The 25,830-nt window shown below is 43.3% G+C and overlaps 1 protein-coding gene and 1 pseudogene across 2 annotated transcripts in view; both read right to left on the bottom strand.

Annotated features, from left to right (window-relative positions):
- Nucleotides 1–1,816: 1,816 nt before the first annotated feature.
- Nucleotides 1,817–25,830, bottom strand: part of LOC311099621 (NLR family CARD domain-containing protein 3-like) — a 64,897-nt pseudogene continuing 40,883 nt past the window's right edge. Inside the window, exons 7-8 of the transcript XR_014615244.1 lie at nucleotides 8,133–8,179; nucleotides 1,817–2,575 (exon numbers count right to left, since the gene is read on the bottom strand). The product of XR_014615244.1 is annotated as an NLR family CARD domain-containing protein 3-like (transcript). The remainder of the gene's footprint in view (nucleotides 2,576–8,132; nucleotides 8,180–25,830) is intronic.
- On the bottom strand, nucleotides 12,895–17,450 carry LOC311099630 (NLR family CARD domain-containing protein 3-like; the record flags this gene model as incomplete). The annotated part of the gene is made up of 4 exons (XM_084140352.1): nucleotides 17,366–17,450; nucleotides 17,008–17,236; nucleotides 14,863–16,620; nucleotides 12,895–12,914 (listed from the first exon to the last, which is right to left on the bottom strand). The coding sequence occupies exons 2-4, from the start codon at nucleotides 17,216–17,218 to the stop codon at nucleotides 12,895–12,897; spliced, it is 1,989 nt and encodes a 662-aa protein (XP_083996478.1). The 5' UTR covers nucleotides 17,219–17,236; nucleotides 17,366–17,450.

The following is a 25,830-nucleotide window of genomic DNA, read 5'->3' as shown; positions in this document are numbered from 1 at the left end:
CAATGTAACTCCAAGTCAATCACACTTCTGTGAAATCAAACTGTCCACTTAGGAAGCAACACTGATTGACAATACATTTCACATGCTGTTGTGCAAATGGAATAGACAACAGGTGGAAATTATAGGCAATTAGCACCCCCAATAAAGAAGTGGTTCTGCAGGTGGTGACCACAGACCACTTCTCAGTTCCTATGCTTCCTGGCTGATGTTTTGGTCACTTTTGAATGCTGGCGGTGCTTTCACTCTAGTGGTAGCATGAGACGGAGTCTACAACCCACACGAGTGGCTCAGGTAGTGCAGCTCATCCAGGATGGCACATCAATGCGAGCTGTTTCAAGAAGGTTTGCTGTGTCTGTCAGCGTAGTGTCCAGAGCATGGAGGCGCTACCAGGAGACAGGCCAGTAAATCAGGAGACGTGGAGGAGGCCGTAGGAGGGCAACAACCCAGCAGCAGGACCGCTACCTCCGCCTTTGTGCAAGGAGGAGCAGGAGGAGCACTGCCAGAGCCCTGCAAAATGACCTCCAGCAGGCCACAAATGTGCATGTGTCTGCTCAAACGGTCAGAAACAGACTCCATGAGGGTGGTATGAGGGCCCGACGTCCACAGGTGGGGGTTGTGCTTACAGCCCAACACCGTGCAGGACGTTTGGCATTTGCCAGAGAACACCAAGATTGGCAAATTTGCCACTGGCGCCCTGTGCTCTTCACAGATTAAAGCAGGTTCACACTGAGCACATGTGACAGATGTGACAGAGTCTGGAGACGCCGTGGAGAACGTTCTGCTGCCTGCAACATCATCCAGCATGACCGGTTTAGCGGTGGGTCAGTCATGGTGTGGGGTGGCATTTCTTTGGGGGGCCGCACAGCCCTCCATGTGCTCACCAGAGGTAGCCTGACTGCCATTAGGTACCGAGATGAGATCCTCAGACCCCTTGTGAGACCATATGCTGGTGCGGTTGGCCCTGAGTTCCTCCTAATGCAAGACAATGCTAGACTTCATGTGGCTGGAGTGTGTCAGCAGTTCCTGCAAGAGGAAGGCATTGATGCTATGGACTGGCCTGCCCGTTCCCCAGACCTGAATCCAATTGAACACATGTCTCGCTCCATCCACCAACGCCACGTTGCACCACAGACTGTCCAGGAGTTGGCGGATGCTTTAGTCCAGGTCTGGGAGGAGATCCCTCAGGACACCATCTGCCACCTCATCAGGAGCATGCCCAGGCGTTGTAGGGAGGTCATACAGGCACGTGGAGGCCACACACACTACTGAGCCTCATTTTGACTTGTTTTAAGGACATTACATCAAAGTTGGATCAGCCTGTAGTGTGGTTTTCCACTTTAATTTTGAGGGTGACTCCAAATCCAGACCTCCATGGGTTGATAAATTTGATTTCCATTGATAATTTTTGTGTGATTCTGTTGTCAGCATATTTAACTATGTAAAGAAAAAAGTATTTAATAAGATTATTTCATTCATTCAGATCTAGGATGTGTTGTTTAAGTGTTCCCTTTATTTTTTTGAGCAGTGTATATCCATCAATTCATGCTTTACAATAGTTGATGCTATTTATCAAGTCTGGGTTCTTATGTTTGACCACCTTGCTAAAGAGGATCCCCGACAACGATCTCTAGCAGGTATTTATATGCTGAAAGGCCAGACGGTTCTACCAATACAAACGTATCTACATTAGAATCCTTCTTGCCCTTTTGCCCAAAACAGTTATTGTCCCAGATGGGACTGTGGTTCCAGAACAGGTGTCCCCAGTAGGTAGTATAAACACGGACGTGTGTGTGTCCTGTGTGTGTGTGTGTGTGTGTGTGTGTGTGTGTGTGTGTGTGTCCAGTGTGTGTGTGTGGTGCATCTGAACCGTTCTCAAAGGGCGCAGGATCACGGAAAGAGACAGACACAGAGTTACCATGGTTATTATTTACAGGAATAAACTGGCCCAAACTGGTGTGTTACTCTGTGTATTTAAATTCCATATTCTAATCAAACATAAAACACATGATTAGAGTGAAACATCATGTTGTGTTTGACACAGGGACCACCTGACACAGGGACACTGAGGCATCAACCCAAACATTAAACCCTGGATAGAGGGGCTCAGTGAATGTGGTGTGGAATGTGTACAGGTGGGTCAGTGTGTCAGAGGAGACTCTGTAGAAGGACAGAGTGCCGGCTGGCCAGTCCAGATACACTCCTACTCAGTGGGAGCTGGAGGAGGGGACGTCTATGGTAGTCAGATTATTATTGTGCCTGGCTCTGTAACTGTTGTCAGAGCAGTACAGACTCCAGGACTTGTCATTGAATCCAATCACACAGTCATTACCCCCTCCTCTCCTGCTGATTCCTTTATATGCCACTCCTATAACAGCCACACTCCCGCTCCACTCTACCTCCCAGTAACAGCGCCCAGTCAGACCCTCTCTACACAGCACCTGTTCCCTGTCCTCAAATCTCTCTGGGTGATCAGGATATGGCTGCTCCTCTTTCCTACGTGTCACCTTTCTGTTCTCCTCAGACAGAGAGACAAGTCTGTTTGCTGTGTTTGGGTCCAGTGTGAGATCACAGACATCTGATGGATGAAACCAGACACAAAATTAGAAATCATCATCATTCACATTAGAATGTTAACTCACTTTTCACTAATTCATTTAATGTAGATGTTTCTAGGTATCAAAAGGAGAAGTTAAGGTAACTTGAGACTTGTTCAATGATCATATGTTATACTGTATGTTAATATAAAACACACGTATTCCCATTAATTACACACACACACACACACTCACACACACACACTCACACATGCATACAGTGAGGGAAAAAAAGTATTTGATCCCCTGCTGATTTTGTACGTTTGCCCACTGACAAAGAAATGATTAGTCTATAATTTTAATGGTAGGTTTATTTGAACAGTGAGAGACAGAATAACAACAAAAAAATCCATAAAAACGCATGTCAAAAATGTTATAAATTGATTTGCATTTTAATGAGGGAAATAAGTATTTGACCCCTCTGCAAAACATGACATAGTACTTGGTGGCAAAACCCTTGCTGGAAATCACAGAGGTCAGACGTTTCTTGTAGTTGGCCACCAGGTTTGCACACATCTCAGGAGGGATTTTGTCCCACTCCTCTTTGCAGATCTTCTCCAAGTCATTAAGGTTTCGAGGCTGACGTTTGGCAACTCGAACCTTCAGCTCCCTCCACAGATTTTCTTTGGGATTAAGGTCTGGAGACTGGCTAGGCCACTCCAGGACCTTAATGTGCTTCTTCTTGAGCCACTCCTTCGTTGCCATGTGTTTTGGGTCAGTGTCATGCTGGAATACCCGTCCACGACCCATTTTCAATGCCCTGGCTGAGGGAAGGAGGTTCTCACCCAAGATTTGACGATACATGGCCCCGTCCATCGTCCCTTTGATGCGGTGAAGTTGCCCTGTCCCCTTAGCAGAAAAACAGCTACCTTGAGATCATTGTCAAGATCCTCCCGTGTAGTTCTGGGCTGATTCCTCACCGTTCTCATGATCATTGCAACTCCACAAGGTGAGATCTTGCATGGAGCCCCAGGCCGAGGGAGATTGACAGTTATTTTGTGTTTCTTCCATTTGCGAATAATCGCATCAACTGTTGTCACCTTCTCACCAAGCTGCTTGGCGATGGTCTTGTAGCCCATTCCAGCCTTGTGTAGGTCTACAATCTTGTCCCTGACATCCTTGGAGAGCTCTTTGGTCTTGGCCATGGTGGAGAGTTTGGAATCTGATTGATTGATTGCTTCTGTGGACAGGTGTCTTTTATACAGGAAACAAGCTGAGATTAGGAGCACTCCCTTTAAGAGTGTGCTCCTAATCTCAGCTTGTTACCTGTATAAAAGACACCTGGGAGCCAGAAATCTTTCTGATTGAGAGGGGGTCAAATACTTATTTCCCTCATTAAAATGCAAATTTATAACATTTTTGACATGCGTTTTTCTGGATTTTGTTGTTGTTATTCTGTCTCTCACTGTTAAAATAAACCTACCATTAAAATTATAGACTGATCATGTCTTTGTCAGTGGGCAAACGTACAAAATCAGCAGGGGATCAAATACTTTTTTCCCTCACTGTACATGAACACACACACACGTTTCTAATGTAAACGAACACACCTACACAAGCTGGGGGGACGCAATGGGGTGAGGTTGTGTTTCTCTAAGCGGGAGGTTAGCTTGGCTTCTTCTTTACAGTGGGGAGAACAAGTATTTGATACACTGCCGATTTTGCAGGTTTTCCTACTTACAAAGCATGTAGAGGTCTGTCATTTTTATCATAGGTACACTTCAACTGTGAGAGACGGAATCTAAAACAAAAATCCAGAAAATCACATTGTATGATGTTTAAGTAAATAATTTGCATATTTACTCAACAACAGCTGGAACGACCTAGCTGGAATGTTTGGAGACGCTTTCTCTCGGTTGGGACAGACGCAAATTGGCTAAATCGATTCAGTAGCTAGCTCTACACTTAACTAGCTATCAGTAGCTACTAAGGGTATAACCTATATTTATTTTTTATCTTTACATACTGGTAACCAGAGTCTTTCAAAAGGAGTTCAAGACGTGGGTGACTAGTTAACGTTAGCTTGGCTCTCTGTGTTTAATACTGTGGGGGGAGGGGTTTGTTCGCTGACAGAGCGTAATGGCTAGCTAATATGCTAACTATTCTAGCTAGCTAACTAACTGGCTGAATAAGTTGACGACTTACACACTCAAACTGTTAAAACTAACCCAAAACCTTACACAACGTTAGACACGGACACGAATGATCTGTTTAGCGTGTTAACACACTATTGGTAGTCTGTTGTAACTGAGTATTGGTGCTAAACCGTGTTATTGGAAGCTAGCATGCTAGTCAGATATGGCGTCATAGGATACGGTGCCCTGGGCGGTTTCATGTTAGAATACTGTACCAAGTTAGCTAGATGAATAAACTAAGTTAGTCTATTCCTAGAAAACATTAAACCGCTGTAGTTTACAACAATTAGAATCTCTAAAGTGGAAGTTGGGAGAGTTATATTTGAGTGTTTCAGTGAAACGTGAGGGAGGCCCTGCTCTCTAGCTTTCCCAGATGTTTAATTAATTTCATTCCGATCTCCTTTGCATTATTGTAGCCTTTTCTGTAGCCTGTCAACTATGTGTCTGTCTATCCCTGTTCTCTCCTCTCCTCACAGGCCATACAAACGCTTCACACGGCGTGGCTGCTACTACTCTAATCTGGTGGTCCCTGCACGCGCGACCCACGTGGAGTTCCAGGTCTCCGGTAGCCTCTGGAACTGCCGTTCTGCGGCCAACAAGGCAGAGTTCATCTCAGCCTATGCCACCCTCCAGTCCCTCGACCTCTTGGCGCTGACGGAAACATGGATTACCACAGAAAACACTGCTACTCCTACTGCTCTTTCCTCATCTGATCATGTGTTCTCGCATACCCCGAGAGCATCTGGTCAGCGCGGCGGTGATACAGGAATCCTCATCTCTCCCAAGTGGACATTCTCTCTTTTCCCCCTGACCCATCTGTCTATCTCCTCATTTGAATTCCATGCTGTTACAGTCACAAGCACATTCAAGCTTAACATCCTTGTCATTTATCACCCTCCAAGTTCCCTTGGAGAGTTCATCAATGAGCTTAACGCCTTGATAAGTTCCTTTCCTGAGGATGGCTCATCCCTCACAGTTCTGTGTGACTTTAACCTCCCTACGTCTGCCTTTGACTAATTTCTCTCTGCCACCTTCTTTCCACTCCTTTCCTCTTTTGACCTCACCCTCTCACCGTCCCCCCCTACTCACAATCTTTACTAGATGCTGTTCTTCTACTAATCTCACAACAACTCCCCTCCAAGTCTCTGACCACTACTTTGTATCCTTTTCTCTCTCGCTCTCCTCCAACGCTACTAGACTCCCTGCGGACCTGGCATCTTTCTACTCCCTCCTCTCTACATTCTCTTCCTCCGTTTCTGCTGCTAAAGCCACTTTCTACCACTCTACATTTCAAGCCTCTGCCTCTAACCCTAGGAAGCTCTTTGCCACCTTCTCCTCCCTGCTGAATCATCCTTCCCCTCCCCCTCCCTCCTCCCTCTCTGTGGATGACTTCATCAACCATTTTGAAAAGAAGGTTGACGACATCCGATCCTCATTTATTAAGTCAAATGACACCGCTGGTCCTGCTCACACTGCCCTACCCTATGCTTTGACTTCTTTATCCCCTCTCTCTCCAGATGAAATTGTGCGACTTGTGACGGCCGGCCGCCCAACAACCTGCCTGCTTGACCCTATCCCCTCCTCTCTTATCCAGACCATTCTCCAGACCATTTCCGGAGACCTTCTCCCTTACCTCACCTCGCTCATCAACTCATCCTTGTCCGCTGGCTATGTCCCTTCCATCTTCAAGAGAGCGAGAGTTGCACCCCTCCTCAAAAATCCTACACTCGATCCCTCCGATGTCAACAACTACAGACCAGTATCCCTTCTTTCTTTTCTCTCCAAAACTCTTGAACGTGCCATCTATAGCCAACTCTCCTGCCATCTCTCTCAGAATTACCTTCTTGATCCAAACCAGTCAGGTTTCAAGACTGGTCATTCAACTGAGACTGCTCTTCTCTGTGTCACGGAGGCTCTCCGCACTGCTAAAGCTAACTCTCTCTCTGCTCTCATCCTTCTAGACCTCCTCTCCACCCTCTCCGAGTTGGGCATCTCCGGCGCGGCTCACTCTTGGATTGCGTCCTACCTGACAGATTGCTCCTACCAGGTGGCGTGGCGAGAATCTGTCTCCGCACCACATGCTCTCACCACTGGTGTCCCGCAGGGCTCAGTTCTAGGCCCTCTCCTATTCTACCTATACACCAAGTCACTTGGCTCTGTCATATCCTCACATGGTCTCTCCTATCATTGTTACGCAGACGACACACAATTAATTTTCTCCTTTCCCCCTTCTGATAACCAGGTGGCGAATCGCATCTCTGCATGTCTGGCAGACATATCAGTGTGGTTGTCGGATCACCACCTCAAGCTGAACCTCGGCAAGACGGAGCTGCTCTTCCTCTCGAGGAAGGACTGCCCATTCCATGATATCGCCATCACGGTTGACAACTCCGTTGTGTCCTCCTCCCAGAGTGCAAAGAACCTTGGCGTGACCCTGGACAACACCCTGTCGTTCTCCGCTAACATCAAAGCAGTGACCCGATCCTGTATGTTCATGCTCTACAACATTCGCAGAGTACGACCCTACCTTACACAAGAAGCGGCACAGGTCCTAATCCAGGCACTTGTCATCTCCCGTCTGGATTACTGCAACTCGCTGTTGGCTGGGCTCCCTGCCTGTGCCATTAAACCCCTACAACTCATCCAGAACACTGCAGCCCGTCTGGTGTTCAACCTTCCCAAGTTCTCTCACGTCACCCCGCTCCTCCGCACACTCCACTGGCTTCCAGTTGAAGCTCGCATCTGCTACAAGACCATGGTGCTTGCCTACGGAGCTGTGAGGGGAACGGCACCTCCTTACCTTCAGGCTCTGATCAATCCCTACACCCAAACGAGGGCATTGCGTTCATCCACCTCTGGCCTGCTGGCCCCCCTACCTCTGCGGTAGCACAGTTCCCGCTCAGCCCAGTCAAAACTGTTCGCTGCTCTGGCACCCCAATGGTGGAACAAGCTCCCCCACGACGCCAGGACAGCGGAGTCACTGACCACCTTCCATAGACACTTGAAACCCTACCTCTTTAAGGAATACCTGGGATGGTATAAAAGTAATCATTCTACCCCCCTCCCCAAACCCCCCCCCCCCCCCAAATGTAAAAAAAAAAAAATAATAATAATAATTGTAAAGTGGTTGTCCCACTGGCTATCATAAGGTGAATGCACCAATTTGTAAGTCGCTCTGGATAAGAGGGTCTGCTAAATGATGTAAATGTAAATGTAATACACAGACACACACACATTGTCAAAGCAACTCTTTGTAAACTTTGGTGTCCCTGATTTGTGCTTCTGTAGAACTACAGCTGATATTTAATATGACCAAGTAAGTAATGATGGTGGTCTTTGACTTTGACTTCACTTGAATTAAGACTTATTCTTAGTCATATTCTTGACAGCAGTCAACACTCACATTTTCTAAGTCCAGGTTTCATTGTGTACTCTCCACCATGTTCCACACTGTAGAGGTAAGCAGAAGAACAGACAGTCATTGAGGGATACACATTAACTCACTCACACACACACACACACACACACACACACACACACACACACACGTTCAGCATATAACTTAGTCCAAGTGGTGGTCAGAATATTTGTCTTAACTAGCCTGATAACTCCAACATGTCTGATATGAACATTGACATAAACCCTCTACATACTTGAGTTTCTCCAGTCTGCAGTGTGGATCCTCCAGTCCAGCAGAGAGCAGTCTGACTCCTGAGTCTCCTGGGTGATTGTAGCTCAGGTCCAGCTCTCTCAGGTGTGAGGGGTTTGACTTCAGAGCTGAGACCAGAGAAGCACAGCCTTCCTCTGTGACTAGACAGCGTGACAGCCTGCAAAGAGTAAAATCATTTTAAAATCACACTGCTTTTCTTGGTGGTGAAAATATTGGCAGTATATTTTTTCAACATTTTCAGATACATCAGTCTCCTGAAACCTGCCATATATATTAATAAATTAATGTATCATTATTAGAAATTATCATAATATTGCTTGTAGATAGAAACATGTATAGTACAAATATTTTATCAGACTGACGAGAGCAGTTTAAAAAGAAGTATCAGTCAAAAGACAGACAGTGAGGTATCAGATTTAGATTGTATTGAGTATACAGTCCACACCATATCTAGTTTGACAGTGAAGCTAACATTTTAAATGTGGATCTGTACTCCAGCATTTTGGATTTGAGATTAAATGTTTCATATGAGGTGACAGTATATAATGTCACCTTTTATTTGAGGGTATTTTCATTCATATCTCTTTCACCGTTTAGAAATGAAAGCACTTTATGTATCTAGTCCCCCCATTTGAAGAAGTCATAAGTATACTGACCAATACACTTATAGTGTATTATAGTCAAAAGTTGAGTATTTATTTTTAATTGAGTAGATAACATGTTTCTAAACACTACTAAATGAATCCTGATGATTCCATGATTAAGAAAAATCATGAATGAATCATGAACAATTATGAATGATTAAGTTACAGAGGCTACAACAAAACATGCTAACCTCTCACCATTACCAATAACAGAGGGGGTATGATACTTGTTCCTCTGTAACTTTCTCATTCATCATCATTCACGATTCATTCATGATTATTCATTATCATGGTAGCATCCACATGAATGTAGAAGTGTTCAGAAACATATTCTATTCTTACTGACAATACAAATTAAGTGACTCCAAAATGACAGGACATTATTCACCATTCAGTTTCTATTAGGAAAAACATCATCCAAAACACAACCAAAACAAACTGCAAATGCACTCAACAAGTTCGTAGAATCACAAGCTTGATGTAATCACTGCAGGGAAGAAATATGGGACCAAATACTAAACTTATGACTACTTTGATACACTATAAGTGAATTTGTCCAACTAATTAAAACTTTCTCAATTCTAAATGGTAAAACATATATGTATGAATACCTTCAAATAAAAGGGGACATTCTGTACTGTTGCCTAATATGAAACAAAACCAAAATCTCAAATCCAAATCCAAAATGCTGGAGCATAGCACCAAATGTAAAACTGTAAGCTTCACTGTCCAAACACATATGGTGTGGACTATGTGTGCCTGGTAAACACATGTGGATCTGGTGAACAGTTATCACTTGTTCACCAAATACATGAATCCTGACCTCAGAGTCTCCAGTTTACAATGGGGATTATCCAGTCCAGCAGACAGAAGCTTCACTCCTGAATCATTCAGGTCATTGTTACTCAGATCCAGCTCTCTCAGGTGTGAGGGGTTTGACTTCAGAGCTGAGACCAGAGAAGAACAGCCTTCCTCTGTGAGTAGACAGCCTGACAGCCTGCAAAGAGTCAAATAATGTTTAAATAACACTGCTATTCGCTGGCTGTGAAAGCAGAGTGCCAGTATATTTTTTCAACATTTTCAGATATGTCAGTGTCCTGAAACCTGCCAAAACTCTCACTGTCAACTTCGTTTATTTAGAGCAAACTTAACATGTGTAAATATTTGTATGAACATAACAAGATTCAACAACTGAGACATAAACTGAACAAGTGCCACAGACATGTGACTAACAGAAATTGAATAATGTGTCCCTGAACAAAGGGGGTGTCAAAATTAAAAGTAACAATCAGTATCTGGTGTGGCCACCAGCTGCATTAAGTACTGCAGTGCATCTATTCCTCATGGACTGCACCAGATTTACCAGTTCTTGCTGTGAGATGTTACCCCACTCTTCCACCAAGGCACCTGCAAGTTCCCGGACATTTCTGGGGGGAATGGCCCTAGCCCTCACCCTCCGATCCAACAGGTCCCAGACGTGCTCAATGGGATTGAGATCCGGGCTCTTCGCTGGCCATGGCAGAACTCTGACATTCCTGTCTTGCAGGAAATCACACACAGAACGAGCAGTATGGCTGGTGGCATTGTCATGCTGGAGAGTCATGTCAGGATGAGCCTGCAGGAAGGGTACCACATGAGGGAGGAGGATGTCTTCCCTGTAACGCACAGCGTTGAGATGGCCTGCAATGACAACACGCTCAGTCGGATGATGCTGTGACACACCGCCCCAGACCATGACGGACCCTCCACCTTCAAATCGATCCCGCTCCAGAGTACAGGCCTCGGTGTAACGCTCATTCCTTCGACGATAAACGCAAATCCGACCATCACCCCTGGTGAGACAAAACCGCGACTCGTCAGTGAAGAGCACTTTATGCCAGTCCTGTCTGGTCCAGCGACGGTGGGTTTGTGCCCATAGGCGATGTTGTTACCGGTGATGTGTGGTGAGGACCTGCCTTACAACAGGCCTACAAGCCCTCAGTCCAGCCTCTCTCAGCCTATTGCGGAGTCTGAGCACTGATGGATTGTGCATTCATGGTGTAACTCGGGCAGTTGTTGTTGCAATCCTGTACCTGTCCCGCAGGTGTGATGTTCGGATGTACTGATCCTGTGCAGGTGTTGTTAGACGTGGTCTGCCACTGCGAGGATGATCAGCTGTCCGTCCTGTCTCCCTGTAGCGCTGTCTTAGGCGTCTCACAGTACGGACATTGCAATTTATTGCCTTGGCCACATCTGCAGTCCTCATGCCTCCATGCAGCATGCCTAAGGCACGTTCACGCAGATGAGCAGGGACCCTAGGCATCTTTCTTTTGGTGTTTTTCAGAATCAGTAGAAAGGCCTCTTTAGTGTCCTAAGTTTTCATAACTGTGACCTTAATTGCCTACTGTCTGTAAGCTGTTAGTGTCTTAAAGACCGTCCCACAGCAGCATGTTCATTAATTGTTTATGGTTCATTGAACAAGCATGGGAAACAGTGTTTAAACCCTTTACAATGACGATCTGTGAAGTTATTTTGATTTTTACGAATTATCTTTGAAAGACAGGGTCCTGAAAAAGGGACATTTCTTTTTTTGCTGAGTTTAAATGGATGTATAATTATTATAAATTACAAATTATCAAAGTATTACTTTTAGAGAGAAAAACAAAAAACAAATATTTGAGTAGACTGACGAGAGCAGTTTAAAAAGCAGTATCAGTCAAAAGACAGACAGTGAGGTATCAGATTTAGATTGTATTGAGTATACAGTCCACACCATATCTATTTTGACAGTGAATCTAACATTTTGAATTTGTCTCTATACTCCAGCATTTTAGAATTGAGATCAAATGTTTCATTTAAGGTGACTGTATATAATGTTGTCACACCCTGATCTGTTTCACCTGTCTTAGTGATTGTCTCCACCCCCCTCCAGGTGTCGCCCATCTTCCCCATTATCCCCAGTGTATTTATACCTGTGTTCTCTGTTTGTCTGTTGCCAGTTCGTTTTGTCTCGTCAAGTTTACCAGCGGTTTTCCCCATACTCCCGTTTCGCTTTAGTCCCTGTTTTCTAGTTTTCCCAGTTTTGACCATTCTGCCTGCCGTTCTGTACCTTGTTACACCACCCTGGATTATTGACCTCTGCCTGCCCTTGACCTGTTGTTTGCCTGCCCCCTGTTTTGTAAATCAACTTTTGTTATTTTGAACTGTCTGCAGCTAGGTCTTATCTTGAGCCGTGATAATGTCATCTTTTTATTTGAAGTATTTTCATACATATGTTTCACCGTTTAGAAATGAAAGCATTTTATGTATCTTGTCCCCACGTTTGAAGAAGTCATAAGTATTCTGACCAAGTAGTCAAAAGTTTAGTATTTGGTCCCAAACTCATTGGTTGCATTTGCAGTTTGTTTTGGTTGTGTTTTGGGTTATGTTTTGACCAATAGTAACTGAATGGTGGATGATGACTGGATTAATCTTCTGTCTAAGTGAGTAGATAACATGTTTCTAAACACTACTAAATTAATCCTGATGATGCCTTGATTAAGAAAAATCATGAAAAGTTATGAGTGAGAAAGTTACAGAGGCTACAACAAAAAATGCTAACCTCTCACCATTACCAATAACAGAGGGGGTGTCATCCTTGTTCCTCTGTAACTTTCTCATTCATCATCATTCACCATTTATTAATGATTATTCATAATCATAGTAGCATCCACATGAATGTAGAAGTGTTCAGAAACATCTTCTATTCTTACTGACAATACAAGTGAAGTGACTCCAAAATGACAGGACATTATTCACCATTCAGTTTCTATTGGGAAAAACATAATCCAAAACACAACCAATCTGCAAATGTATTCAACAACTTAGTAGAATCACAAGTTTGATATAATCACTGCAGGCAAGGAATATGGGAACAAATACGAAACTTTTGACTGCTTTAATACAATAAGTGAATTAGTCCAAATCATTAGGAATTCTTCAAATGGGAGAACTACATTCATTGGTTTCATTTGTAAAAGGTAAAACAGATATGTATGAATACCCTCAAATAAAAGGTGACATTCTGTACTGTTTTACCTAATATGAAATATTATATCTCAAATCCAAAATGCTGGAGCATAGCACCACATTTAAAACTGTAAGCTTCACTGTCCAAACACAAATGGTGTGGACTATGTGTGCCTGGTAAACACATGTGGATCTGGTGAACAGTTATCACTTGTTGACCAACTACAGGAATACTGACCTCAGAGTCTCCAGTTTACAGTGGAGATTCCCCAGTCCAGCAGAGAGCAGATTCACTCCTGAATCCTTCAGGTCATTATTACTCAGATCCAGCTCTCTCAGGTGTGAGGGGTTTGACTTCAGAGCTGAGACCAGAGAAGCACAGCCTTCCTCTGTGACTAGACAGCCTGACAGCCTGCAAAGAGTCAAATCATTTTAAATTCAAAGTGCTATTCTTTGGTGGTGAATATAGTGGCAGTATATTTGTTCAACATGTTCAGATTCAGATCAGTGTCCTGAAACCTGCCATATCCATATATATTCATATCAACATCTCAGATTTGAGGGGTTTGACGTTAGAGCTGAGACTCCACATGACTTCACAAACACATTATACTACAGATACATTACTACTGAACATCAATGCATTGATTCAATATCTTTGTCAATATAATATGACGTGTTATACATATTATAATACATATACAGTTAAGTCAATTAAGCTACAGTGAGGGAAAAATTTATTTGATCCCCTGGTGATTTTGTACGTTTGCCCACTGACAAAGACATTATCAGTCTATCATTTTAATGGTAGGTTTATTTGAACAGTGAGAGACAGAATAATAACAAAAAAATCCAGAAAAACTCATGTCAAAAATGTTATAAATTGATTTGTATTTTAATGAGGGAAATAAGTATTTGACCCCTCTGCAAAACATGACTTAGTACTTGGTGGCAAAACCCTTGTTGGCAATCACAGAGGTCAGACGTTTCTTGTAGTTGGCCACCAGGTTTGCACACATCTCAGGAGGGATTTTGTTCCACTCCTCTTTGCAGATCTTCTCCAATTCATTAAGGTTTCGAGGCTGACGTTTGGCAACTCAAACCTTCAGCTCCCTCCACAGATTTTCTATGGGATTAAGGTCTGGGGACTGGCTAGGCCACTCCAGGACCTTAATGTGCTTCTTCTTGAGCCACACCTTTGTTGCCTTGGCCGTGGGTTTTGGGTCATTGTCATGCTGGAATACCCATCCATGACCCATTTTCAATGCCCTGGCTGAGGGAAGGAGGTTCTCACCCAAGATTTGACGGTACATGGCCCCGTCCATCGTCCCTTTGGTGCGGTAAAGTTGTCCTGTCCCCTTAGCAGAAAAACGAGAAATAATGTTTCCACCTCCATGTTTGACGGTGGGGATGGTGTTCTTGGGGTCATAGGCAGCATTCCTCCTCCTCCAAACACGGCGAGTTGAGTTGATGCCAAAGAGCTCCATTTTGGTCTCATCTGACCACAACACGTTCACCCAGTTCTCCTCTGAATCATTCAGATGTTCATTGGCAAACTTCAGACAGGCATGTACAGTGGGGAGAACAAGTATTTCTGGATTTTTTTGTTGTTATTCTGTCTCTCACTGTTCAAATAAACCTACCATTAAAGACTGATCATTTCTTTGTCAGTGGGCAAACGTACAAAATCAGCAGGGGATCAAATACTTTTTTCTCTCACTGTATTTCTCTAAACTGAATATTTCTTCCTGATGATTAGTACTTAAATGTCATTATATGTACTCACAGAGCAGCTCTGGAGGCTTTGACCACTGGCAGCAGCCTCAGAAGACCTTCCTCTGATCTGGAGTATTTATTCAGGTCAAACACATCCAGCTCCTTCTCTGAAGTCAGCAACACAAAGACCAGAGCTGACCACTGTGCAGGTGACAGTTTGGCTTCTGAGAGACTTCCTGAGCTCAGGTAGCTTTGGATCTCCTCCACTAGAGAATGGTCATTCAGTTCATTCAGACAGTGGAACAGATTGATGCACCTCTCTGGAGAGGGATTCTCCCTGATCTTCTCCTTGATGTACTTGACTGTTTCTTCATGGCTCTGTGAGCTGCTTCTTGTCTTTGTCAGTAGACCTCGTAAGTGCTTCTGATTGGACTCCAGTGAGAGGCCCAGAAGGAAGCGGAGGAAAAGGTCCAGGTTTCCCGTCTCACTTTGTAAGGCTTTATCCACAGCACTCTTGTAGACAGTAACTTCAGGCTTGTCTCTGAACAGCACAAACACATTCCTGGATGTTGATTGCGGTTTGGACATTAGATTCTCATTGTTGTTGATGAATGAGAGGAACACATATACAGCAGCCAGAAACTCCTGAATGCTCAGATGCACGAAGCAGTACACCTTGTCCTGGTACAGCCCACATTCCTCTTTGAAGATCTGTGTGCACAATCCTGAGTACACTGATGCTTCATTGACATCAATGCCAGCATCTTTTAGGTCTTCTTCATAGAAAATCAGATTGCCATTCACAAGCTGTTGAAATGCCAGTTTTCCCAGTGACAGAATGCTCTCTGTATTCCAGTGTGGACCTGTCTCTTCTTTCCCAAGATACTTTTCATTCTTCTGTTTGGTATGAAACACCACAAGGTGTGAGTACATCTCAGTCAGAGTCTTGGGCATCTCTTCTCTCTTATGTTTCAGCATGTGTTCAAGGACTGTTGCAGAAATCCAACAGAAGACTGGAATGTGGCACATGATGTGGAGGCTCCTTGATGTCTTTATGTGTGAGATGATTCTGCTGGCCAGGTCCTCATCATTGAATCTCTTCCTGAAGTACTCCTCCTTCTGTGGATCATTGAACCCTCGTACCTCTGTCACCTGGTCAACACACACTGAAGGGATCTTATTGGCTGCTGCAGGTCGGGTAGTTATCCAGAGGAGAGCAGAGGGAAGCAGATTTCCCTTGATGAGATTTGTCAGCAGAACATCCACTGAGGTTGACTCTGTGACGTCACAACAGATCTTGTTCTTCTGGAAGTCTAGGGGCAGTCGGCACTCATCCAGACCATCAAAGATGAACAGAACATTGTAGTTGTCGTAGTTGGAGATTCTTGATTCTTTGGTTTCCATTGAGAAGTGATTGAGAAGTTCAATCAAAGTGTGTTTTTCCCCTTTCATCAAATTCAGCTCCCGAAAAGGGAATGAAAATACAAATTGGAAATCCTGATTTGCTTTTCCTTCAGCCCAGTCCAGAATGAACTTCTGCACAGAGACTGTTTTTCCAATGCCAGCGACTCCCTTTGTCAGCACAGTTCTGATAAGTTTGTCTTGTCCAGTTAAAGGTTTGAAGATGTCGTTACATTTGATTGCCGTCTCTGGTCTTGCTTGTTTCCTGGTTGTTGTCTCAATCTGTCTCAGCTCATGTTCATTATTGACCACTCCTTTTCCACCCTCTGTGATGTAGAGCTCTGTGTAGATCTTATTGAGAAGTGTTGGGTTTCCTTGTTTAGCGATCCCCTCAAATACACATTGAAACTTCTTCTTTAGATTAGATTTGAGTTCATGTTGGCAAATCACAGCAAGCTCATCCGAATGAAGAACTAACACAGAGGATATTAATATTAAATCAGTTTTAATGCCTACAGTATTGTAAGACTGTGTTATAAAGTTGTACATTATAATAATTTATTCTCTTAACTGTCTGTATAAATCTGTAAATGTTTTCATAATGCATTAAACACTGGTGTGACTGATTATATTATTATTGTTTTTTTTTGATGGTATTATTAATGTTGTCTCTCTCTCTCTCCTCTTCTCTGTCTGAATTAATCACCACAACACATCCCTGCTGCTACTTGATGAGGTCACTAGGTGTTATGTTAAGGCTGCTACAATATCATTGAGTTACACAGCTACTTTAGCTGTACTTTAGCTACAGCTTTTAAATGTTCTAAAACAGCATTCAACATGAGGCAGACAGCTCTTACTTTTCTCCAGTGTGTCAGCAAGCTCCTTCTGGTTCATTTTCCTCAGGACGTGCAGTGTGATCTTCAGAGCCCCCTCTCTGGCACTGCTCTCCTGATTCTCATCTTCAGCATCCACCACTTCCATATCCTGCTTCTGACTCTCAAAGCCTTCTGGGAGTTCTGGACTAAGAATCCTCTTGAACATCTTCAGCTCGTTCTTCACAAATGTCATAATATTCTCTTCAAGCAACTGAAATAAATAAAGTAAATAAGTTAAGCAAGAGAAGAAATGCTTTCTCATTAACACATGAATGAATGATTGACAGATCAACTTTACTTGAGGTAAACAAAAACAAATGTACATAACAGGACCACATACACTGAATATGGAGGCCAGGTCTGTTTGATGACTCTGGGAAGACTGACCACTGAGAATCTCTGACTCTGACTCTGATCTCTGCTGTTGGTTTCTGGGGACAAAACATAACATTACATCTCCTCATCCAGGGAGTGCACACACACACACACGCACACACACACACACACATACATAGGGAGGGAATGTAGTGTTTGTTTAATATTGTTTCAGGACTATGAAAATGGAAAAAAAGGTTTAGCCTATGGATTATGAAAACAACAAAAATAAATGGTAAAATGGGAGAGGAGAAATGACTAGAGACAGTGTTGTTTAACTCACTGACCATGACCTATGAGTTCTTCTTACCTTTGTTCAGTAGAAAAGTCTCCCTCTCCAAAGTATAAAGGAGGTCTCATAGACCAGTCACTCTTCATGGACACACAGCTGGGTACAGGGGAGGCTGGTCTCTCCTGCTTGATTGGGCTTCAACACAACAGAGACAAACATTACATCTCTCATCTACTCTGAGCTCAGACGGGGAAACATAAGAACAATTTAATTCCAAAACGCTACATATCCATTTTCATAAAGGTTGGTAAAGTAGCTTACAACCTTTACCAGTTCCACAACAACCATGGTCTCACTTAAGTGTTGATTTTCTAACTGATCTTCCCCTCTCCCAAGGTAACACCACCATCCTGGTCATTGTGGACCACTTTTCTAAAGCCTGCCACCTCCTTCCTCTGCCCGGTCTCCCCACGGCCCTGCAGACTGCGGAGGCCCTGTTTACACACGTCTTCCGGCACTACGGGGTACCAGAGGATATAGTGTCTGACCGGGGTCTGGGGGTCTCGGTCAGCCTGACCTCTGGGTTCCACCCCGAAAGTAATGGGCAGGTGGAACGGGTAAATCAGGACGTGGGTAGGTTCCTGCGGTCCTACTGTACTGGCCGGGGGAGTGGTCGGTGTTCTTACCGTGGGCAGAATATGCCCAGAACTCTCTCCGCCACTCCTCCACTAACCTAACTCCTTTCCAGTGTGTTCTAGGTTACCAACCGGTTCTGGCACCGTGGCACCAGAGCCAGACCAAGGCTTCTGCGGTGGATGACTGGTTTCGGCGCGCAGAGAAGACGTGGGATGCTGCCCACATTCACCTCCAACGCGCCGTGCGTCGTCGGAAGGCCAACGCTGACCTCCACCGCAGTGAGGCCCCGGTCTTCGTACCGGGTGATCGGGTCTGGCTCTCGACCCGGAATCTGCCTCTCCGCCTGCCCTGCCGGAAGCTGAGCCCGCGGTTTGTGGGGCCGTTCAAAGTCCTGAGGAGAGTCAACGAGGTCACTTATAGGTTATTACTTCCCTCTGATTACCGCATTAACCACCTCCTCTGGACATCGAGGGTGCCCCGGCGTACTCTGTCCGTTCCATCCTGGATTCGATGCATCGGGTGGGGGGCCTTCAGTACCTCGTGGAGTGGGAGGGGTACGGTCCAGAGGAACGATGCTGGGTCCCGGTGAGGGATATCCTCGATCCCTCCATGTTACGGGATTTTTACCGTCACCATTCGGCTCGCCCTGCTCCGCGATCTCCTGGCCGTCCTCGAGGCCGGGGTCGGCGCGCTGCTGGAGCCGTGCGTCATGGAGGGGGTACTGTCACGACTTCCGCCGAGGCTGCCTCCCCTCCTTGTTCGGGCAGGATTAGGCGTTCGGCGTCACCGGCTTACTAGCTACTGCTGATCCATTTATCATCACTCCATTTGTCTTGTCTTCAATCACACACTCCTGGTCCTTATTCCCTCATTAGTCATTGTCTGCCATTAAAATTATAGACTGATCATTTCTTTGTCAGTGGGCAAATGTACAAAATCAGCAGGGAATCAAATACTTTTTTCCCTCACTGTATCTATAAGCTGGAAGTAGAGGCCTAAGCATTGTTGTTCACTAGTTTACTCCAATTAGGGAAGGGGTATATATTTTTAAAAAGGATATATAAATATTTTTAAAGGATATATATATATATATATAAATTTGCCAAAAAAATACATGGGGGATTGGAAGTGATTCAGACAATTACATTGATGGAAGTTACAATCTATCTGCAATATTAAAGCTGATCTACCCCCTTAAAAAATATAACAAATGTTCATCATTAGAATCTTCGTAGGAGCATTGTTAAATCTCTGAGCTGTTTCAAAAAACCATTGTTATTAACGTTGCACTTGGAAACGCTCGTATTCTAACACCTGCCTCAGACCACTTGTAGAACAGCCAAGTGTGTCGTTAGATGCTTTTTTGCCCTCCCACGTCACTTTATACACAGAAGATCCCCGCTAAACAAAGAATCACATGGTTTATCCGTCTCTTTGTGACCGCAGATAAATTCAGAACAAAGTTGACTTACAAATACAAAGTTGCCAATGTCTTTGCAGTTGATACAACAAGCAATGTATGAAATGATGCTTCAAATGAAAACCGAGATGACTGCATTAAAATATAAACAGTAGGCTATAGTCCTATTTCAATCGTATTGAAATACACTTCATGTTCAATCAATTGAGTTATATTTTGCTACTTGTAGGGTTATCTGTAATTTGACTAAATATATTTCATGTGTAGCCTAACATGTCTGAAATGATGTGCCAAATCTGTGATTTAGTGCATTTTTATTGGGTAAGAATAAGCCGCCTCAATCTCCCTAGAAGCTGATCCGTGGTCAGTACTGTGAAATAATTATAATGTTAAGGAAAGATTTGAATGGAAAAAGACATGGCCATGGTTTGGGGTTTGAGAACTCAAAGAAGTAAAAATGACTTCCTTACTTGTTAATTTTCTAATTGTTCTGAATTAAGTAGTTTAACATTTAACGTTATTACTCCAACTTCATGAAAGGGACAAACTCACACGTTTTCATGTTTGTCAAAAACAACTTTATATCAAAGTAGTGATTTCACGGCCTGCACATGTGCTGTCAGGCACGAGACGACCGTTTGACCCGATGACGTGTCTCTGCCAAGGAGCTTCAAATCAAATTTTATTTCTCACATGCGCCGAATACAAGAGGTGTAAACTTTGCCGTGAAATGCTTACTTATGAGCCTTTTCCCAACAATGCTGTTAAAAAGTACGAAAAATTAGCTAAATAAAAAAAAGGACATAGTAACACAATAACATAACAATAATGAGGCTATAAGGAGTACCAGTACTGAGTCAATGTGCAGGGGTACCAGGTAGTTGAGGTAATAACTAGACTATATACAAGGAGTACCAGTACTGAGTCAATGTGCAGGGGTACCAGGTAGTTGAGGTAATAACTAGACTATATATAAGGAGTACCAGTACTGAGTCAATGTGCAGGGTACCAGGTAGTTGAGGTAATAACTAGACTATATACAAGGAGTACCAGTACCGAGTCAATGTGCAGGGGTACCAGGTAATTGAGGTAATAACTAGACTATATACAAGGAATACCAATACTGAGTCAATGTGCAGGGGTACCAGGTAGTTGAGGTAATAACTAGACTATATACAAGGAGTACCAGTACTGAGTCAATGTGCAGGGTACCAGGTAGTTGAGGTAATAACTAGACTATATACAAGGAGTACCAGTACCGAGTCAATGTGCAGGGGTACCAGGTAGTTGAGGTAATTAAGGTAATATGTACATGTAGGTAGGGGTAAAAGTGACTAGGAAATCAGGATAGAGATTACATCTCCTCATCCAGGGAGTGCACACACACTCACTGACAAGCACACACACACACACACACACACACACACACACACACACACACACAGGGAAGGAATGTTGTGTTTGTTTAATATTGTTTTAGGACTATGAATATTGAAAAAAGGATTAGCCTATGGATTATGAAAACAATAAAAATAAATGGGAAAATGGGAGAGGAGAAATGACTAGAGACAGTGTTGTTTAACTCACTGACCATGACCCATGAGTTCTTCTTACCTTTGTTCAGTAGAAAAGTCTCCCTTTCCAAAGTGTAAAGGGGGTCTCATTGACCAATCACTCTTCATGGACACACAGCTGGGTACAGGGGAGGCTGGTCTCTCCTGCTTGATTGGGCTTCAACACAACAGAGACAAACATTACATATCTCATCTACTCTGAGCTCAGATGGGGAAACATACGAAGAGTTTCATTCCAAAACACTTCATATCCATTTTCAGAAATGTTGGTCAATTAGCTTTTATTGTTTAAATAAATTATGAAACCACTACAAGGCTTTATAAGGTGTTTTACACTTAAACATTTCAGACTTGATTTGCCCTAATGAAAAATTTACCAACCCCTACAACACATTTCCATTAATTATAATCCACATAATAATGCACATTTGCTGTTCTTGCAGGATTATTTTCCTGCTGTGAGAAACTGGGTCAAATTAAGATGTCATCTGTAAATGCATTAATCTTCTAATAGCTAGGTGAGACAACAACATATCACAGTCAAATATACAGGATACGAACATTCCATTCCAGCTAAACAATGGATATATAGCGTTGTGCAGAAAAAATTATCATTTTCATACAATCTAGAACAGTTATATTGAAGGTACCCATAAGCAATAATTTCTGATGAAAAAACACAAATGTGATTTTTTTTTGTATATAGCGTTTTGGAATATAAATTCTTAAACAATATTGTCAGCTCACCTCTTAGTTTTGGTGTCATGTCCCCCAGAGAGACTCATTTTAGAGGCAGGGCCTCCCTCCTCTCTCTCCCCAGAGAGACTCATTTTAGAGGCACGGCCCCCCTCCTCTCTCTCCCCAGAGAGACTCATTTTAGAGGCAGGGCCCCCCTCCTCTCTCTCCCCAGAGAGACTCATTTTAGAGCACTGACCCCTAAACAGAGATCCAGCATGTTGGTTGTGGTTAACACAGTGACAACTAATTATTGAATGTCAATTGTTCTCTTTTATTCATTATCTCTTAGAAATAAAACATTAACTAATAGATACATCCAAACAGTCAGGTGATTTAATGCAATGACTTTTTCTAGCCCAATGACTCCTCAAAACCCACCAACAAGGCCTGAAAACTAGGCCAAAACATAGACCCTGATAGGCCTACATCTTATTTCAGATAGCCTCCAGTAGCCTGGGCAAGATGTAGGCAAGATGTAAGCTGAACGATTTAGCAGCTTGCTTAGTTCAAATTGACATATTAATTTATTTAACATGAATAGCAAGGCGATTTTGAGGTAGGAAGTGCTTCTGTTGCCCAGTAGCCTGCTGGAATAGGCTACTGAGGATGGGGTCATAATTTCAATCTCTGAATGAAATATTAATAATATGGATATGAACTGAATAGGTCCATGCTTGTCAACAACAGCCAGGTTATTTCTTTACGTGTAGCCTAATCTGGCTGACTGTTACCTTCAATCTAATGCATTCTAACATCTGATCAGCAATTGAAATAGAACTGTGACCATGGTGACACTTGATAACTTCCAATTGAATTAACTAAACACGGCCATTAATAATTACATAATAACACAAGGCTACAACAACAATAAACTGAAGTTATAGGCTATTTATTACATCTGTTTGCCAGCTCCAGGTTGGCTACACAAGTGGCACAAAATGATTTGCAACGACTCCAGTCATTTCAACATATTTATAGTATAAAATGGCAGGCTACAGTAGCCTAGACAGGCATAACAATGAATAGGCTACTTGATGGCCAACATATCTATCATTCTCCACATTTAATGTCAGTTTCATTGTGGAGTTTTTCTCATAACAGAAGCACATGATGGAGTTCCATAACTTCCATTTGAAATTTCCACTCGAGAGACCCAAGAACTGAGCATGTGTAAAAAAAGTTATAGGCTTACTTTAATGACAATGATAATAGCCTACCTCATAACATGTGGGCCTACTGATTAGTTTCCACTTTGAAAACTGCTGTCTGTCAGCAACTCAGCTCAAGTAGCAGTTCTACTAACTAGTAATATCGCATTCCAGGTATTAATTCTTACTCTGTCCTTTAGAATAGATTATTGTTCAGAAATACTTAGAAGAAATACTCACTTTATTTTTTAGTTCTCTCCATATCGTGTTTTCTGCTCTGTCGTCTCAAAATGGATCCTGTAAAAAAAGAACACATTTACTTTCTGTTTCACTCAGCAGTCTCCCCACCCTGATAATAAAGTGTTTTATTGGTATCTTCCACTAGATGGCAGTAAAAACCTGCTGTAACTAGACTTTACAACAGTAAGTGTTATGTTTCTTGGTCCTGGTGACTCCTGGGAAGTGTCTCAGAGGAGGATTGCTGACCTAGGATCAGGTCTCCCTGTCCATGTAATCTTATTCATTATGATTGTTTTGTCTCATGTCTCTTTATATTAATATACCCTGGGGACCATGTAGCTGTATTGAAATGACCTTGTTTTATAACCTTCTTTGTTGCTCAGTTGTACTTCAATTGGCCTGACCATGCCCAATTCTTTCACACAGTAATGCTCCAGCATCCACTCAGAGCTTATGCATCTAATGCATTCCTCAAATACTGCAGAGTTGTTGAGCAAGTCCCTGAGATCGTCATGTTCAACAACGTTTATTTACTTTTTTTGTAAGATGAAACCTGAGGGGATCGCTGTAGTGTGTCATCAATGCATCAAAAATGGTTCTGAGGTCCTCAACAATGCTATTCTGTACCGTAACTGGGATGCAGTGTTCTTCACTGATGTTCTAAATAAAAAGACAGATATTGATTTTGAGACCTTCAATTAGCTGCTCAGTGTTGATCTCTATGGCTTGAACATATTCAGCCTCTGGCAGACTCTCTACATCGCTCATGTCATCTTCAATGGGATCAGTCCCCGTCTCAAATACATCATGAGGGCAATTCTCATCTAAGTTGGGGCTTAAAAGCTCTGGTCAACATCTTTGACTGGGAAGCACATTTATTTAGCCAGAAGCTGACAGGTTTGTTGACATAACATAAAATGTATTACCTTCAGTAACTCCAACTGGTGGACAATGTTGGGAGTGCTGTGTGTTCTCACGGCACAAGTGGCACAGAAATATTTATCTGAGCCACAATCCCCACCGCGACATAGCTCAGCCTCCTCCAAAACTCTACACACACTGCAGATGGCGTTGGGTGGAGGACATTCCAGCTCCACTGCAGGTGGCGTTGGGTGGAGGACATTCCAGCTCCACTGCAGACGGCGTTGGATGGAGGACATTCCAGCTCCACTGCAGACGGCGTTGGGTGGAGGACATTCCAGCTCCACTGCAGGCATGTGGAGTAGCTCCCTCAACCCCTTCCAGGCCTCAACATCCGCTGCCTGCAACATCGTATTGTTTTGAACAGAACCATTACCAGGCAACATTGGAATTAGTTTCTGAGTGACAGGGAGGAGAACCATTACCAGGCAACATTGGAATTAGTTTCTGAGTGACAGGGAGGAGAACCATTACCAGGCAACATTGGAATTAGTTTCTGAGTGACAGTGAGGAGAACCATTACCAGGCAACATTGGAATTAGTTTCTGAGTGACAGTGAGGAGAACCATCACCAGGCAACATTGGAATTAGTTTCTGAGTGACAGTGAGGAGAACCATTACCAGGCAACATTGGAATTAATTTCTGAGTGACAGTGAGGAGAACCATTACCAGGCAACATTGGAATTAGTTTCTAATTGACAGTGAGGAGAACCATTACCAGGCAACATTGGAATTAGTTTCTGAGTGACAGTGAGGAGAACCATTACCAGGCAACATTGGAATTAGTTTCTGAGTGACAGTGAGGAGAACCATTACCAGGCAACATTGGAATTAGTTTCTAAGTGACAGTGAGGACAAAGCAGGGTTCCCCCAACTCGCGGGGCATTTTGTGAGGCATTTTTATTTATTTAATGAAATTATTTTTCTTGTTGGACATAAAAGACTGTAAAAAGACCAGGAAATCAGCTCCAAGTGATTTGTATGTAAGAAATCTGTTCAAGTATCCCCATGCATAATAGAGGTACCTGATTGTAAGCAAGGTTTGAGTGATTATATTTTAGTCAAACATTATATCTGTTCGGCTTCTTGCAGTCAATTTGCAGTCTACAAATTATTTGTAATTATATTCCGGCCCCCCAACTATCCGCTCAAGAGAAAAACTTCACGCGGCTGAATCTAGTTGATGATCCCTGGGATAAAGGGCTGAATCTAGTGGATGATCCATGGGATAAAGGGCTGAATCTAGTTGATCCCTGGGATAAAGGGCTGAATCTAGTTGATCCCTGGGATAAAGGGCTGAATCTATTGATGATCCCTGGGATAAAGGGCTGAATCTAGTTGATGATCCCTAGGATAAAGGGCTGAATATAGTTGATGATCCCTGGGATAAAGGGCTGAATCTAGTGGATGATCCCTGGGATAAAGGGCTGAATCTAGATGATGATCCCTGGGATAAAGGGCTGAATCTAGTGGATGATCCCTGGGATAAAGGGCTGAATCTAGATGATGATCCCTGGGAT

This window comes from Coregonus lavaretus (genome assembly GCF_964263955.1).
Source record: "Coregonus lavaretus genome assembly, chromosome: 2".
In the NCBI taxonomy this organism is placed as follows: domain Eukaryota; kingdom Metazoa; phylum Chordata; class Actinopteri; order Salmoniformes; family Salmonidae; genus Coregonus; species Coregonus lavaretus.
The sequence above is the reverse complement of the archived record's forward strand: the minus strand, read 5'-3'. Positions and strand labels throughout refer to the sequence as shown.